Consider the following 16,660-nt stretch of genomic DNA (forward strand, 5'->3'; position numbering starts at 1 on the left):
CTAAGCTGTGCTTTTGTAAAGCCCTGCAAACTGAAGCTAGAAAACTTAAACTTCAGAAGAAAATAACAAAAACCTATTTACATACGTAAGCCACTTTCATACCTGCCTAATGATGTATGGATTTCAGAGTAATGTGGCCTATAGCAGTTTTCCAGGATCGTTCTTTTGTTTGTTGTTGTTTTTCTCCCTTCCTCCTCTTATTTTTTCTTCCTAGGACATGAGACTTCACAAACTGCTAAAACCATTTTAGCCATGAACGATCAGAAACAACCTGAGACCAGATTCTTTTTTCTAAAATGCTTTCTCTGAAAAATTTTATTTTTAAAATTTTATTTATTATTATTTTTTGGTGTGTTTCAGAAAGATGAAACATTTTTAAAAGAAAAGGGAAAAGAAATGTGAATGAAAAATAAAAACTCAGGAACCCAATTCACTATGCCACAAGGAAAAAATTAAGCTAAAATTTGAGTCATGCAAGAAACCACTTTTCCTTTTGCTCCTAAGCAGACAGCTACAGATAAAAGGTTAAATATCTCCATGGGTAGCTACTCTATGTTCGTTTTATCTTATGTAAAGTGCTGATTTACTGAGTGCCAGATGAATACAGAATTGACTATTCCCCCACCTGCTCGTTTTCTCCTGCAACAAGTGGATTACGACTTCCTTCCTCCTTTCCTTCTGACCTGCTTTTCCACTTTAAATACTGAAGCCCTCAAAATCATCTTTGGAGGAGGGCAAAGACCATTTCAGTGACTCTGTCTTACTTCTCTTCTAGGCATGTCCTTAACCATGGCAAAATAAATTTCTAAATTGATTGAAACCTGTCTCAGATACTTTTCGGTTTATAAGCAGCATCCCCACATCTTGGTACCAATTTTCTGTCTTAGTTTGTTTGGGTTTCTATAACAAATTATCATAAACTGAGTACCTTATATAAACAACAGAAATTTATATTCACAGTTCTGGAAGCTGAGAAGTCCAAGATCAAGGTGCCAGTAGATTTGGTGTCTGGTAAGGGCCCATTTCCTGGTTCATAGATGGTGCCTTCTAGCTGTGTCCTCACATGGTAGAAGGAATGAACTAGCTTTCTGGGGCCTCTTTTACAAGGGCACTAATCCCATTCATGACGGCTGCATCCTCATGGCTTAATTATCTCCAAAAGGCTCCACTTCTTAATACTATCACATTAGTGATCAGATTTCAATATGTGAACTTTGGGGGAACACAAACATTTAGACCATAACAACTGCTAACTAAAAACAATAAAGAATAGATAAAACTGCCACTATTCACACAAAATGTAATTGTCCACTAAACTTTCAACTGATAAACTACTATCATGAATAAGGAAGTACGGCAAGGGGGTCAGATACAAGATTGATACGTAGAAATCAATAGTTTTCCTATAGATTGACAATAACCAGTTAGAAAATGCAATAGAAAAAAAGATTCTGGCTGGCTGTAGTAGCTCATGCCTGTAATCCAGCATTTTAGGAGGCCGAGGTGGGCGGATCATGAGGTCAGGAGACTGAGACCATCCTGGCCAACGTGGTGAAAGTCCATCTCTACTAAAAAAAAAAATACAAAAATTAGTTGGGCATGGTGACTCATGCCTGTAATCCCAGCTACTTGGGAGGCTGAGGCAAGAGAATTGCTTGAACCTGGGAGGCAGAGGTTACAGTGGGCCGAGATTGCGCCACTGCACTCCAGCCTGGCGACAGAGCAAGACTCCATCTCAAAAAAAGAAAGAAAAAAAGACCCCAATGGTTGGCTACATCAATGAAAGACTATAAAACACCTAGCATAGACTAATAAGAGCTTTATGAGGCTCATATATATAGTATATACTGTATATATATGTATATATGTATATACTGTATATATGTATATACAGTATATACTGTATATACTGTATATATATGCAGTATATACTATATATACACATATATATTCATATATGTATATACTATATATATATATACATATATATATGTGAAGATCAGAAAAAAAATGGAGAGGTACATTAGGTTCCTGCAAAGCAAGAAAGACTTAATATTAAAAAGGTAACAATTATTCACAAATCAATCTACATAGTCAGTGTAGTTTTGGTGGGAGTTTTCAATGGGATTTTGATTCTAAAATACTTTTGAAAGAACAAGCGCCCAAGAATAACTGGGAATAATATTTTGAAAAAGAATAAGGAGCGCAGAAATTGGTTTATCATATATTAAATATGTAAAACCACAGAAATTAAGATAGTGTGATATTGGTATAGGAAAATACCAATAGTTCAGTGGAACAGAATATTTGCATGTGTGTACATACGCACACAAAATATATACACAATATATATTTGATAATTTAGTATAGGATAAAGACACCATTTCAAAGCAGAGTGGAGAAGTTGGACTGGTTAAGGAGTAGTATAGAGACAAAATTTGGGGGAAAAAGGATGGTTATTTTCTTAAGCCATTCACAAAAATAAAGTCCATATTGATTTAGGTGCTAAAGATAAATAGTAAAATTCTAGAAGTTTTAGAAGAAAATTTAGGAAAATATACGTATATTATTGAATTAGGGAAATACTTTTTAAACCACAAAATGTGAGAATCGCAAGGAAAATATTTACTTACATCAAATTTAAAATTATATATAACAAAAATGACCACAAGCAAATGTAAAAGACAAACTAGGAGGAGCAATCTGTAACATATACAACATTCAAAAAAGTATTACAGATATGTAAAGAGCTGCCAAAAAATAAACATCAAGAAAGAAAAGACAACTCAATGCTTAATTCAAAGAAGATAATCGAGTGACCAAAAAGCATATATTGGTATCAAGATGCTCAACCTCGGCAATAATCATAATAATTAAGAAATAAAATAATAATAATTTCCACCTACCAGACTGTCAAAAATTTAAAAGAATGACAATATCAAATATGGGAAAGGGTAGGAAAAGGGTGGTCTCAACAACACTTTCGATGGAAGCATACATTGGGTCAGCTCTTTAGGAAGGTGATGATTAAAATGTGTAACTTTTCACTCAACAATACCACTTTCTTGGCATCTGTCTTAGAGCAATACTTGGTGTGTACACAAAGAGGAGGCAGCTTACTGTAACACTGTGGAAATGAATATCTAGGAACAATTTTATGCATCAGTTGGGGAATCTTTAAATAAATAATTGTACATCTATACTATGTACTATTATGCAACAGTTACAAAGAATTTTTACCTGTATTTACTGGTAAAAATTTTCAAGGCCTATTAAGTGAAAAAGCAAGTAGAACAACAGATTCGGTGTGATACCATTCATGTAAATAACAACAGCAAACAAAACGGGCCACACTACTGTACTTTTATATGGATATAAAAGCTTAGGAAAAGATTTGGAAAGATACACACCAACATGATAATAGTGGTGACATCTGAAATTGAGGGTAATAGTCAAAAGGAACTATTGTTTGATTTGTATCTTTTTTTAAAAATAAGACTATGTTGATGTTTTAGTTACACAACCGTACCATTAAAAGCTTAGCAATGAAATGCGACTGTGGAGTATGATTCCATTTCTATTCTACACTTATTTCACTCTCCTTTGAGCCCACTCCAATTTGGCTTTTATCCCCAGAGTTACACTGAAGCTGGTCCTATCCACATCACCAATGACTTCCACATGCTAGATCTAGTAGTCAGTTCTCAGTCCTCATCTTCCTAACCTCTGAGTATCATTTGAGCCTGTTGATCATTCCTGCCTCCTTGAAACTTTATTGGTATCTAGGACACTTCTTGGTTTTTCTTCCACATCACTGGATGCTTTTCCTTAGTTTCTTCCTCATGTTCCCAACTTAACAATGGAGTGCTGCAGGGCTCAATCTCTGGGCTCTTGCCCTCATATTTTCTCAGCAGCCAGCAGTCATTAAAAATACCAGTTGGATTATATCACTTCTCTGCACAAATTCTCCAGCAACTTCCCACCTCACTCCCAGTGAGAAAGATCTGGTCCTCAGATCTCTGTGACCTCATCCCCGAAGATTCTCCTCCCTGCTTACTCCACTGCAGCCACACTGGCCTCTTGTTCTAGAAGGAGGCACTTGCTGTTCCCTTGCCTGGAACACCTTTCCTGTGAGATTGTCCTGGCTCATTCTCTCACCTCCTGTAGGTCTTTTCTCAAATACCTCAGATTCTCAGGAAAGATTTCTCCGGGCATCCTGTGCAAACTTGCACCCTACCTCCAACCCCCAACACTTTCCAACCCCTTCCCTGCTTTACTTTTCTTCTTAGCACTTACATCATCTAATGTTTTATATATTAACTGATTTATTCTATATATTATTGCTCTCACCATCACCTCCACTTCCCACACTTTAATATCGCTGAGACAGGGGATTTGCTTGTTTTTTTCACTGCTGATACCCTATTATAGGCTAGACCTATGATAGGTGCTTGGCAAATGGTAGGTGCTTGGCAAATGGTAGGTGCTCAGTAAGCATTCGATGAATAAATGACATAAAATAAAACATGAATATAAAAGCTGAAAGGAAATATACTGGAAAAATTAAAGTTTTAATTATTACATTTTCCACTTCTTAGTGGTTTGACATTTAAAAAGTGTGCATGTTACTTGTACAATAAAGAAAAGATAAGTATCAAAATATAATGGCAGATTATTTCTTGATGTGAACATAATTGCTACCATTTATTGAATACTGAAAATATTTAACCTAGTTTTTTTTTTTTTTTTTGAGACGGAGTCTCGCTCTGTCACCCAGGCTGGAGTGCAGTGGTGCAATCTCGGCTCACTGCAAGCTCCGCCTCCCGGGCTCACGCCATTCTCCTCCCTCAGCCTCTCGGAGTAGCTGGGACTACAGGCACCCGCCACCACGCCCGGCTAATTTTTTGTGTTTTTAGTAGAGACGGGGTTTCACCGTGGTCTCAATCTCCTGACCTCTTGATCCACCCGCCTCGTCCTCCCAAAGTGCTGGGATTACAAGCGTGAGCCACCGCACCCAGCCAACCTTGTTTTGATCTTCGTAAGAATCCTGTGACAACATGACTATTACCAAGAGATGAAGAAAGTAAGACTCAAAGAAGGTAAGCAACTTGCCCAACATCACAAGGTGAGTATGTGTTGGGGCTGGGATTCAAATCTAGCTGTACTGGCCTTCTACACCTGTGATATTTCCAACATGCAATCCCTCCTCCCAGGAAAAGCTAAGAAATCAAACTACTCACTCGATTGCACTTTATCAGACAAATCTTGGAGCCAGCTTTCTTCTGTTTGTACTGATATTGGAATTCCTGGAGACAAATTGTGATGAATATTTCTGAAATTTTGACAAAAATGTTTTGAGTATACCTATATAGTTGTTAGCAGGTCTTCTAAACATTGAACATTAATAATCAATTAATTAATGCACATAGAAAATGCTGAATTTGTTTTCTTTGAAATATTTTCTTCCATTTTTATCTCTTCAGTAAAGTTAACTCAGTGTGTTTGCATCAAATCTTTTTTGGGGGGATGAGCTGGGTGGATAGCTTGAGCCCAGGAGTTCAAGACCAGCCTAGGCAGCGCGGTGAGACCCTGTCTCTACAAAAAATAAAAAATTAGCCAGATGTTATGCTCCCTGCCTGTAGCCCCAGCTACTTGGGAGGCTGAAGCAGGAGGATGGCTTGAGCCCAGGAGGTGGAGGCTGCAGTGAGCCGTGATTGCGCCACTGTACTCCAGCTTGGGAGACAGAGCAAGGCTCTATCTCAAAAACAAACAAACAAATAAACCATGACCATACACTGAAGTGTCCTTGTCCTAACTCCAGTAATAGGATTACCCAGCTTCACTCCTCCCTGCCCAGACACTCCACGGGAAATGACTCTAATATGCCCCACCCATCTGCACAGGGATCATAGCAGACTCTCCCATGCAGACTCTCCCATGCAAGCTCTGTCAGACAACAGAACTACTAAAGCTAGGGAAGGATTCCTTTCTAGCTATTTACCAGCCATTCATTTATAAATAAAAATGGGCAACGAAGGATTACCACTTAAGAAAAATCAATAGCATTGAAGAGAAAAAGCAAGAGAAATAAACAGAACAATTGACTTTGAAAGGAAAAATAATACAAAGAACAAAGGAGAACTTTAATATATTAGAACAAAGTCCTCAAAGAGATAAAAACAAACAAAAAAACCCACAAAAAACAAACCAAATTATTTTGAACAGCAACAATCAGAGAACAAGCACTGGTTCTTCGAAATTTCAAATATGAATCCTCCAGTAAAAAAATTCTGTACAAGGGCTGTATAGTAGCATGTAAACAAACATCAAAAATCCTGAAGATACTGAAAATACAAAGGAAATGTTATTAAAGATGGAGAATCTACCTAAGAGGTCCAACAGCATCTAGGAGGAGTTCTGAAGAAAAGAAGACAAGGGGAGAAAGTAATTATATATCAGAATGGTCAGAGGATAAGACTGGTGAGGCAGTATTGGCTACTAGGAGGCAATGAAGCAATGTCTTCAGATCTCTGAGGGAATTTTTTTTTTTTTTTTTGAGATGGAGTCCTGCTCTGTTGCCCAGGCTGGAGTGCAGTGGGGTGATCTCGGCTCACTGCAAGCACTTCCTCCAAGGTTCACACCATTCTCCTGCCTCAGCCTCCAGAGTAGCTGGGACCATAGGCATCCGCCACCATGCCTGGCTAATTTTTTTTTTTTTTTTTGTATTTTTAGTAGAGACGAGGTTTCATCATGTGAAATGGTTTTAAATCCCTTCTTTTTGGCAGGTTTTTATTTTTATTTTTATTAACAAGTCAAGTACAAGGGCAAAATGAAATTTCAAGGCAGGCAAGAACTCAGAAATTTGACTATCCGTGAGACCTATATAAAAAATTCACCTGAGGAGTTTCTCCTGCAAAAGGAAAAGCAACAAAAGAAAGAAGACAATATGGGAACCAATAAAGTGTGGCCGGTGAGCCAACCCAGAAAAACTGTAGACAAAACAACGGAGAGTCAAAAAGTTTATTTATTTATTTATTTTTTATTTATTTTTTGAGATGAAGCCTCACTCTGTTGCCCAAGCTGGAGTGCAGTGGTACGATCTCAGCTCACTGCCTCCCAAGTAGCTGGGACTACAGGCCCACACAACCATGCCCGGCTAATTTTTGTATTTTTAGTAGAGATGGGGCTTCACTATGTTGGCCAGGCTGGTCGGTCTTGAACTCCTGACCTCGCGATCTGCCTGCCTTGGCCTCCCAAAGTGCTGGGATTACAGGTGTGAGCCACTGCGTCTGGCAAAAAGTTTACTTTTTAAGAGACAAGTTTTATGGACATAGGATTATATTTTCTTGTCCATAGATTCAATCATATTACTGGTTTGTCAACATAGAAGTGTTAGTATTGTTTGTTGGTTTTCAATTTTTAGAAACAACCCCAGAGCACTTTAATTATAATTAACAAACCATAATACAAGCATAATAAAGCTTGGAAAAGTAATATAACTTTATGTAAATATATATTGCATTTTAATATAATTTATCATTTCATATAGTTTGTTGTTAATTGGGAAAAAAGAGGAGAGAAGAGAGATGGAAAGAGGAAGTGAATTAACATGTTAATTTTTCATTATAGTCAATAGATGCTAAAATTGATGAATCAAGAAGTAGAGGTTTAAATACCTCGAAGTCCTAAATGTTAGAAAAACTAAAAATAATATAACTACCAAAGTGGAGAGGTGGGAATTCAATACATATGTCAGAAATTGATAAACCAAGAAATGAAAATGTCATTTTAAATAATAATGGAAACAAAACTGAAGGTGAGTGGGATGGGGGTGAAGAAGGGCATGAGATTTTCATTTTTATACCTTTGTATAGTTTGATTTTTTTAACCACATGCATACATTATCTTTATTACAAATTGAATTAAAAGGATAACTAAAAACATGTAAGTGAGACAGAACAATTCTCCTTAATCTTAAGAATTTAAAAGTTGCTTACAAAAGCAAAGTTAGGGTAACTAATAATTCAAGATCATTGACTCAGGTTTGGTGTGAGATTTCAGGGAATATTTACAAAGATGTTCCAGAAAGCATTTCACTGGTATCTTATTATAGTAACATTATAGTTACTTATTATGGTAACTTATTATAGTTAAAGTGCCTGAAGGCTAATAGCAATAACAAGAAAAAAGAGAGAGGAAAAAGGAAAGGCCATTATTTCCACTCTCTTCCACAAAAGGCGTCCCTGGTCGCTCTTGCATTTAGCCAATAAAAGCCTATATTCTAAATTCTCAAGCACTTACAATTGCACACATGGCATATATAGTTATTCTTTCATGTTACATTGATAAGTGGACATGTAATCTCTAGAGCTAGGTAATAAGCTGGGGATAAGTGGGAACTTTTATCTCTTCCAAAGTGTCTACCAGTGTATATTTAAAAAAAACTTTTTAAAATAAGTAAGTCATAAATGCCCTGGATTATTTTACTCTACTTCCTAACATGTTTATCCAAAAGGTAAACATTATTGGGTTCAAAAAATATGAAATTTGAAAACATTTTCTTACCTATCTATACTCATTTCAGACATGTCTTTCCTAAATGTCTGAAATATTTTAGGGAAACCTGTTGAATGAAACATTTAAAAATCAGCTACTCCTTCTAAATCAAAAGGTCAATTCTACCCCCCCAGGAACACATGGCAATGTCTGGAGATTTTTTTTCTTTTTTTTAAGACGGAGTCTTGCTCTATCGCCCAGGCTGGAGTGCAATGGCGTGATCTCGGCTCACTGCAAGCTCCACCTCCCTGGTTCACGCCATTCTCCTGCCTCAGCCTCCCAAATAGCTGGGACTACAGGCGCACGCCGCCACGCCGCACGCCGCCACGCCCCGCTAATTTTTTGTATTTTTAGTAGAGACGGGGTTTCACCGTGTTAGCCAGAATGGTCTTGATCTCCTGACCTCGTGATCTGCCCGCCTCGGCCTCCCAAAGTGTTGGGATTACAGGCGTGAGCCACCGCGCCCGGCCTGGAGACATTTTTGATCATCGCAAGGGTGTGTGCTTCTAGCACAGCCACGGGTAGAGTACAGGGATGCTGCTAAACATCCTATAACTCACAGGACAGTCCCCAATCCTCCCCAACAAAGAATTATCCAGACCAAAATGTCAATACTAGAGCTTGAGAAACCTACTCTAAAAGACTTCTCTGCTTCTTTTTTCAAGGAAGTGACTGGAGTGGCTTCAGTACAGGATGTTAAATTAAACACAAAAGAGAGTTGTGGTTTTTTTGCGGGGCTGTTTTAGTAGTACAGCACCCTTAAGGCACTTCTCTGGAAATATGAGTGTGTGTGTGTGTGTCAGTGTGTGAGAGAGAGGTGTGTATATGTGTGTGTGTGTGTGTGTGAGAGGGAGAAAGAGATGGGGAGGGGAGAGGGAGGGGAGGAAGAGGGAAGAAGGAGGGGAGGAGAAGGGAGAGGGGAACAGAGAGAGAGACAGAGAGAGAGAGAGAGAGAGATGTCACGGTGTGAATGCACGAAAAATGTTATAAAAATGAGCACTTCCAGCAGCCTGGGCAACATAGTGTGACGCCAGATTAGCTGGGCATGGTGGCGTGTGCCTGTAGTTCCAGCTACAGGTCGAGGCTGCAGCCACGGCACTCCAGCCTGGGCAACAGAGCGAGACTCTAGACTAAAAAAAAAAAAAAAAAAAAAAAAAAGCACTTCATATAGCATTGCCCAAGTTCAACTTTTATGGTGTTTCGCCTATATCCTAAATCGTGCCTCATCACAAAAGCTCAGCCAAGGGTTCAGTGTCTCTGACAAGGGCGTGAGAGAGATTAGGTGTGTGGAATGGTGCATGCATTTAGAAATCAGGCACGACGCGCAGGTCGACGAAGGCACCACCCAGGAGTGGGTGGACCAGGTGCCCCCTGTGGACAAGAAACCCTCCAGGAAGGGGTGGGTCGGGGGCGGTACTTTTATGCGAGGAGGTGCTGGAGGGTGGGCTTGCGCTCCGCGTTTCGGTGCTGGTCGCGCTCTGGCTGGGCACGAACGTAGAGGTCAGGCTAGGGCTGACGATGCTGGCTAAGCGGGGGCGCACGTCTGGGAAGTCGTCGTCGTAGTCACCGATGTCCGTGACCTTCCAGAGGTACTCATCGCTGAACGTCTCAGGGGCCTCCAACTCCTGCTCTTCCCCCACCAACTCCTCCTCCACCACCTCCTCCTCCTCCTGCTCCACCTCTTCCTCCTCCTCCTCCACCTCTTCCTCCTCCTCCTCCACCTCTTCCTCCTCCTCCACCTCTAACTCCTCCTCCTCCTCCTCCTCTAACTCCTCCTCTGACTCCTTCTGGTCCTTCCTCCCCGGGTCTCCGAAGCTGCTACGCGAGCGCAAGTGGGCCATGGCTGGCGGGAGGCGGGATTACAGCCAGCTCCTTGGCCGCAGCCCGGGTGAGCTCTCGCCGGCGCGCGCCTCTGTTGTGCGTTGGTCTCCCCGGGCAACTGCCTGCTCTGCGCCACCGAGCTTCCCGGATTTAAAGCGGCAGGACCCGGTTAGCCAGTTAGAATGTGGGTGCCGGGGGCCGGTGGGGGCCACCGCGGACTTCTTTCTGTCCCTGCTCTCCAGCGTCTCTGAAACCCGTGGCAGCCTGCGGAGAAACGATCTTTTCTTTGTCTCTCAGCTTATCTGGAGCCTTTTTTTTTTTTTTAAACTGTGGTGGAGGAAGTGGCTTCTAGCGACGGACACACACAGTGCCATTTGGTATTGTGGATGCTGGAGTCTGGTTATTGAGTAGACAGATCCTTGCTGTAACTTCCAGGGAAACTTTATTTACAAAATCAGGCGCCAGCCCTTGGGCCCTCGTTTGCGGATATATTTTTAATTGCCTTAAATATTAATAAGCGTATTAAAATTGCCTTAAATGTTAGTTGTCTTAAATATTGTTAGATTAATATTAATTAATCTTGATTAGCAAGATTTTTAGCGTCCCATAAATTTTGCTCCTTGCTGTGATCTGGGTCCTGCTTCTTACTTGGCCCATCTATCCATCCTGGAGTAGAAAAGTCCTGAAGCATCTGGCCACCTACCTAGGTATCACCTGCGTCCTTCTGGGACTTTATAGTTACTTAAATTTTTGTAAAATATATATATTTTTTATTTTTGAGAGACAGGGTATCACTCTGTCACCCAGGCTGGAGTGCAGTGGCGGCATCATGGTTCACTGCAGCCCTGAACTCTTGGGCTCCAGTGATCCTCCCACCTTGGTCTCCCAAGTGGCTAGGACAACAAATGTGTGCCACCAGGCCTGGCCAATTTTATATATTATATTATATTATATTATATTATATTATATTATATTATATTTGTTTTGAGACGGAATCTCACTCTGTCGCCCAGGCTGGAGTGCAGTGGCGCGATCTCGGCTCACTGCAACCTCAGCCTCCCGGGTTCAAGCAATTCTCCTGCCTCAGCCTCCCGAGTAGCTGGGACTACAGGCATGTGCCATCACGCCTGGCTAATTTTTTGCATTTTCAGTAGAGATGGGGTTTCACCCTGTTAGCCAGGATGGTCTCGATCTCCTGACCTCGTGATCCGCCTGCCTCAGCCTTCCAAAGTGCTGGGATTACAGGCGTGAGCCACCGCGCCTGGCCTATAGTATATATATTTTGAGACAGGGTCTCACCCTGTCGCCCAGGCTGGAGTGCAGTGGTGCTATCTCAGCTTCCTGCAACCTCTGCCTCCTGGCTCAAGCTGATCCTCCCGCCTCAGCATCCCAAGTATCTGGGACTACTTTTTGTAGAGATGGCATCTTGCCATGTTGCCCAGGCTGGTCTCAAACTCCCGGTCTCAAGCTCCTGGGCTCAAGAGATCCTCCCAACTCGGCCTCCCAAAGTTCTTAGGATTACAGACGTGAGCTACTGTGCCTGGCTAGGGAATATTTTTGAAAGAAGGGATCTTGCAGGCTAAAGGAGCAGGCAGCACAGATGACAGGGGACATTTGAGTTGCTTTAAAAGGAAGGGCAAAATGTGGTGACCAGAGAGGAAAGTGAAAAGCTTTCCAGCAGGCTCAGGGCAGGAAAGGAGGGCCAGGACAGGGAACTATGTGTACAGATATTGAGGTACAAATAAGGTAAGTGTAATTTAAAAAAAGAAAATAAGAAAAATCCCATTTCTTTTCTGGACAATACTAGCAGTTTGATGCTGGAAGCTATCTTAGAAGTTAGGAAATTCAACCAGGGTCCTCAGAGAGCAGACTGGAAGTCAGGATGTGGGGATGAGACACGGGGCTGGCAGAGAGCAAGGGTGACAGTGCTTGTGCTTACTCTGAAGTGCCTGCTCTAGCCCGGTTCTGTGACTGCTCTGGCATTTTCTCAATTGTGTGGTGAATTAATTTGTTTAAGTACTCCTTGTTTAGACCTTCTATTTAAGGCCATTTTTGAACATTTTATGGAATCTCCTTTCCTTGGATCTACTTACTACACAAAGAACAGTGTCTTATTTTCCCATGAGTTGATGCCACTTTCTTGTTTTGGCCATTCAGAGATAATATGATGCTGGGTCAGTTTTTATTTTCCCCTTCCCCATTCCTGGTGTCTAGCTTCACTCAGGAACTTGAGATTTGAGAACCAGGCACCAGCCTTGATTAACTGTGACTTTGGGGTTATTGAGCCTCAGTTTCTTGGTGTGTTAAATGGAAATATCAGTACCTTTCCACTTAATTTATGGGGCTATTTTGAGATAAAATTTAATTATTGTTTATTTTCTTCTTCTATTTTTTTTTTCCTAAGATGGCATCTCAGTGTGTTGCCCAGGCTGGTCTTGAACTCCTGGGCTCAAGCGGTCCTCCTACCTTGGCCTCCCAAAGTGCTGGGATTATAGGTGTGAGTCACCCTGTCTGGCCTATTTTCTATTTGAGGACTGATTTATTTTTGAGGACTGTATATTATTATTATTTTTTTTTAGGACCATATAACTCTGTTTAGAAAATGTTTCTAATGTATTGAGTGCTTCAGAGGTATATTAGTTCAATTTCACACTGCTATAAGGAATTGCCTGAGGCTGAGTAATTTATAAAAGAAACAGGTTTAATTGACTCAGTTCCACATAACTGGGGAGGCCTCGGGAAACTTACAATCATGGCAGAAGGTGAAGGGGAAGCAAGGCATGTCTTACTTGGTGGCAGGAGAGAGAGAGAGTGCAGGGGAAACTGCCACTTTTTTTTTTTTTTTTGAGATGGAGTCTCGCTCTGTTGCCCAGGCTGGAGTGCAGTGGTGCGATCTCGGCTCACTGCAGGCTCGGCCTCCTGGGTTCACGTCATTCTCCTGCCTCAGCCTCCTGAGTAGCTGGGACTACAGGCGCCCACCACCGTGACTGGCTAATTTTTTGTATTTTTAGTAGAGACAAGGTTTCACGTGTTAGTCAGGATGGTCTCATTCTCCTGCCCTCAGGTAATCCACCCGCCTTGGCCTCCCAAAGCGCTGGGATTATAGGTGTGAGCCACCATGCCCGGCTGGAAACTGCCACTTTTAAACCATCAGATCTCATTGAGAACTCCCTCACTATCACGAGAACCGCATGAGAGAAACCACTCCCATGATCTGATCACCTCCCACCAGGTCCTGCCCTCAACATGTGGGGATTACAATTCAAGATGAGATTTGGGTCAGGAAACAGAGCCAAACCATATCAACAGGTAATGGATTTTTAAAAAACCTCCTATCTCAAGTATATAATATTATATAATTGTTCCCTATTGTCATCATTTGATATTTTGTTTGCCTTTCTTTAATTTTGTTTTTAATTGGCATATCATAATTGTACATATTCATGGGATACAGTGTGATGTTTCAATATGTGATACATTGTGTGAAAATCAAATCAGGATATTTAGCATATCCATCACCTCTTACATTTATCATTTGTATTAGTTCCTTCTCACACTGCTAATAAAGACATACTTGAGGCTAGATAACTTATAAAGGAAAGAGGTTTAATTTACTCACAGTTCAGCATGGCTGAGGAGGCCTCAGGAAACTTACAGTCATGGCAGAAAGGAAAGCAAACACATTCTTCTTCACATGATGGCAGGAAGGAGAAATGCCGAGCAAAAGTGGGGAAAGCCCCTTATAAAACCATCGGATCTCGTGAGAACTCACTCACTATCATAAGAACAGCAGCACGGGGGTAATTGCCTCCATGATTCAATTACCTCCCACGGGTTCCTCCCATGACACAGGATTATGGGAACCACAATTCAAGGTGAGATTTGGGTGGGGACATAGCCAAACTATATAATCATTTGTTTGTGATGAGAACATTCAAAATTCTCTCTTCTAGCTATTTTGAAATATGTAATATTGTTAACCACAGTCAGCCTACTGTGCAGTAGAACACCAGACTTTATTCCTCCTATCTAACTGTAACTTTGTACTCATTGACCAATTTGTTTTTATTTTCTCTCCATCCTCCCCTCTGCAGCCTCTGGTAACCACTGTTCTACTCAATACTTCTATGAGATAAACTTCTTTGGATTCCACATTTGATCAAGATCATGAGGTATTTGTCTTTCTATAGCCTGGCTTATTTCATGTTACATAATATCCTCCAGGTTCATCCATGTTGTTGTATATGACAGGATTTCATTCCTTTTTATGGCTGAATAATATCCCATTGTATCTATACACCACTTTTTCTTTGTTTGAGACAGATTCTTGCTCTGTTGTCTAGGCTAGAGTGCAGAGGTGCAATCATGGCTCACTGCAGCCTCAAACTCCTGGTTTCAAGAGATCCTTCCACCTCAGCCTCCCCAGTAGCTAAGACTACAGGTATGCACCATCATGTCTGGCTAATTTTTTAATTTTCTGTAGAGACAGAGTCTTGCTATTTTGCACAGGCTGGTCTTGAACTCCTGGCCTCAAGTGAGTCTCCCACCTTGGCCTCCCAAAGTTCTGGCAGTACAGCTGTGAGCCACCATATTCTGGCAGATTATTGTCATTATTATTATTATTTAGCTTTTGAGTGTTTTGAGTTCCTCATATATAACCCCTTGTCAGATGTATGATTTGCAAATATTTTCTCCTAGTTTTATTGTTTCAGGTCTTACACTTAAGTCTTTAATCCATTTTGATTTGATTTTTGTATATGGTAAAAGATAGGGATCTAGCTTTATTCTTCTGCATGTGGATATCCAGTTTCCAGCACCATGTATTGAAGAGACTGTCTTTTCTCCATTGTGTGTTCTTGGAACCTTTGTCAAAAATCAGTTGGCTCTAAGTATGTGAGTTTATTTTTGTGTTCTCCATTCTGTCCATTGGTCTGTGTGTCTGGTTTTCTGTCAGTATCATGTTGTTTTAGTTACTACAGCTTTGTAGCATATTTTGAAGTCAGGTAGTGTGATGCCTCCAGCTTTGTTCTTTTTGTTTCCTTTTCTGTTTTCCATTTTCCCTCAAAGACTGCCATGAATACCACCACTTTGAGAAAGGCAGGAAAGTGAATTTTTGTCCAGCTTAAACTTCTTATTTGCATATAGAATATTTTGAATGGGCTATAGATAGCTCCCTAGCACATCCATGAAGAAAGCACAGTATCTCTTCAGAATGCCTTAGTTAAGCATTGTTCTGATTCATGGTGGAAGAACAACTTTTAAGAACTGTAGCCTTGATGATGGCTAATTAAGAATGTTCCTAAAGCTGGGCACGGTGGCTCATGCCTGTAATCCTAGCACTTTGGGAGGCCAAGGTGGGAGGATCGCTTGAGCCCAGGAGGTTGAGGCTGTAGTGAGCTGTGATTGCACCCCTGCACTCCAGCCTGGGCAACAGAAAAAAAGAAAAGTGCCTGGTTGCATTAGCTATGAGGGGCATCTTTCTAAACATCACATTCTCTTCTCCCGACAAGCTCTTTTCAGAAGGTGATTTCTGAATGCCCGTTTCTGTCTCTTAATTAGCGGTGACATCCACCTTATCCTTGCTCTTAACATTTTGTTATTGTTGTTACTATTCATGTAGTCTTGTCTCCTTAAATACTTGGTTATTTTTTATCCTATGCCAGATGTTATTTAAAAAAAATGGTGGAAAAATTTGAGGTTCAGGATTAAGTTCCTCTGGAAGGAATTATATTTGCTTTAGGAAGGCACCTAGGAGGCCTCATAATCCAGGATCATCTTAATCCAATTTCAGTGATTACTATGATTCAAAACTAGATTGTGTCCCTACAAGGATATTCTATTTCTACTTAGCCCTTATGCTTAAAATATGCTTAAAATGCAGCCCTTCAGGGCCCCAGTCTCAAGTGGGGAGTTACCGGCACCTCTCTTCCACCCTTGGTTGGCTTTGACTCTCATTTTTCCATTTTCTTGGCCAGTCAAGATCATCAGAAATCTCATTCAGACTCTCAGTTACCTGTTCTAGAATTGGCAAATGCTTCAGGGAAAAAGCAACTCCAAAGACACCTCTCCGGATTCTCCTCTTCTTTATTATCTTAGCCTAGTTATTTTAAAGTGCCTTGCTAGTTCTTCGTGCCTTTATGAGTTTTCAACAAATACATTTGTCTGGCTTTTGTAGATGTCCTCAGTGGGAAAATTAGACTTACATAGCTCATCATTACTGGAAGTAGAAGTGGCAACTGTCTTTGATGGGGAAATATATAAAAGGTGATGCTGTGGTCTGAAT

At 40.8% G+C, this 16,660-nt stretch overlaps 1 protein-coding gene across 1 annotated transcript in view; it reads right to left on the reverse strand.

Annotated features, from left to right (window-relative positions):
* The window catches only part of ERICH6 (glutamate rich 6), a 42,551-nt gene extending 31,963 nt beyond the window's left edge, over window positions 1-10,588 (reverse strand). The window contains exons 1-3 of the mRNA XM_032173841.2: window positions 9,974-10,588; window positions 8,566-8,623; window positions 5,241-5,332 (exon numbers count right to left, since the gene is read on the reverse strand). Coding sequence (XP_032029732.1) covers window positions 5,241-5,332; window positions 8,566-8,623; window positions 9,974-10,397 — 574 coding nt within the window. The 5' untranslated portion in view covers window positions 10,398-10,588. The remainder of the gene's footprint in view (window positions 1-5,240; window positions 5,333-8,565; window positions 8,624-9,973) is intronic.
* Between the last annotated feature and the right edge of the window lie 6,072 nt (window positions 10,589-16,660).

Source organism: Hylobates moloch, unplaced genomic scaffold (assembly GCF_009828535.3).
Source record: "Hylobates moloch isolate HMO894 unplaced genomic scaffold, HMol_V3 SCAFFOLD_13, whole genome shotgun sequence".
Taxonomy (NCBI): Eukaryota; Metazoa; Chordata; class Mammalia; order Primates; family Hylobatidae; genus Hylobates; species Hylobates moloch.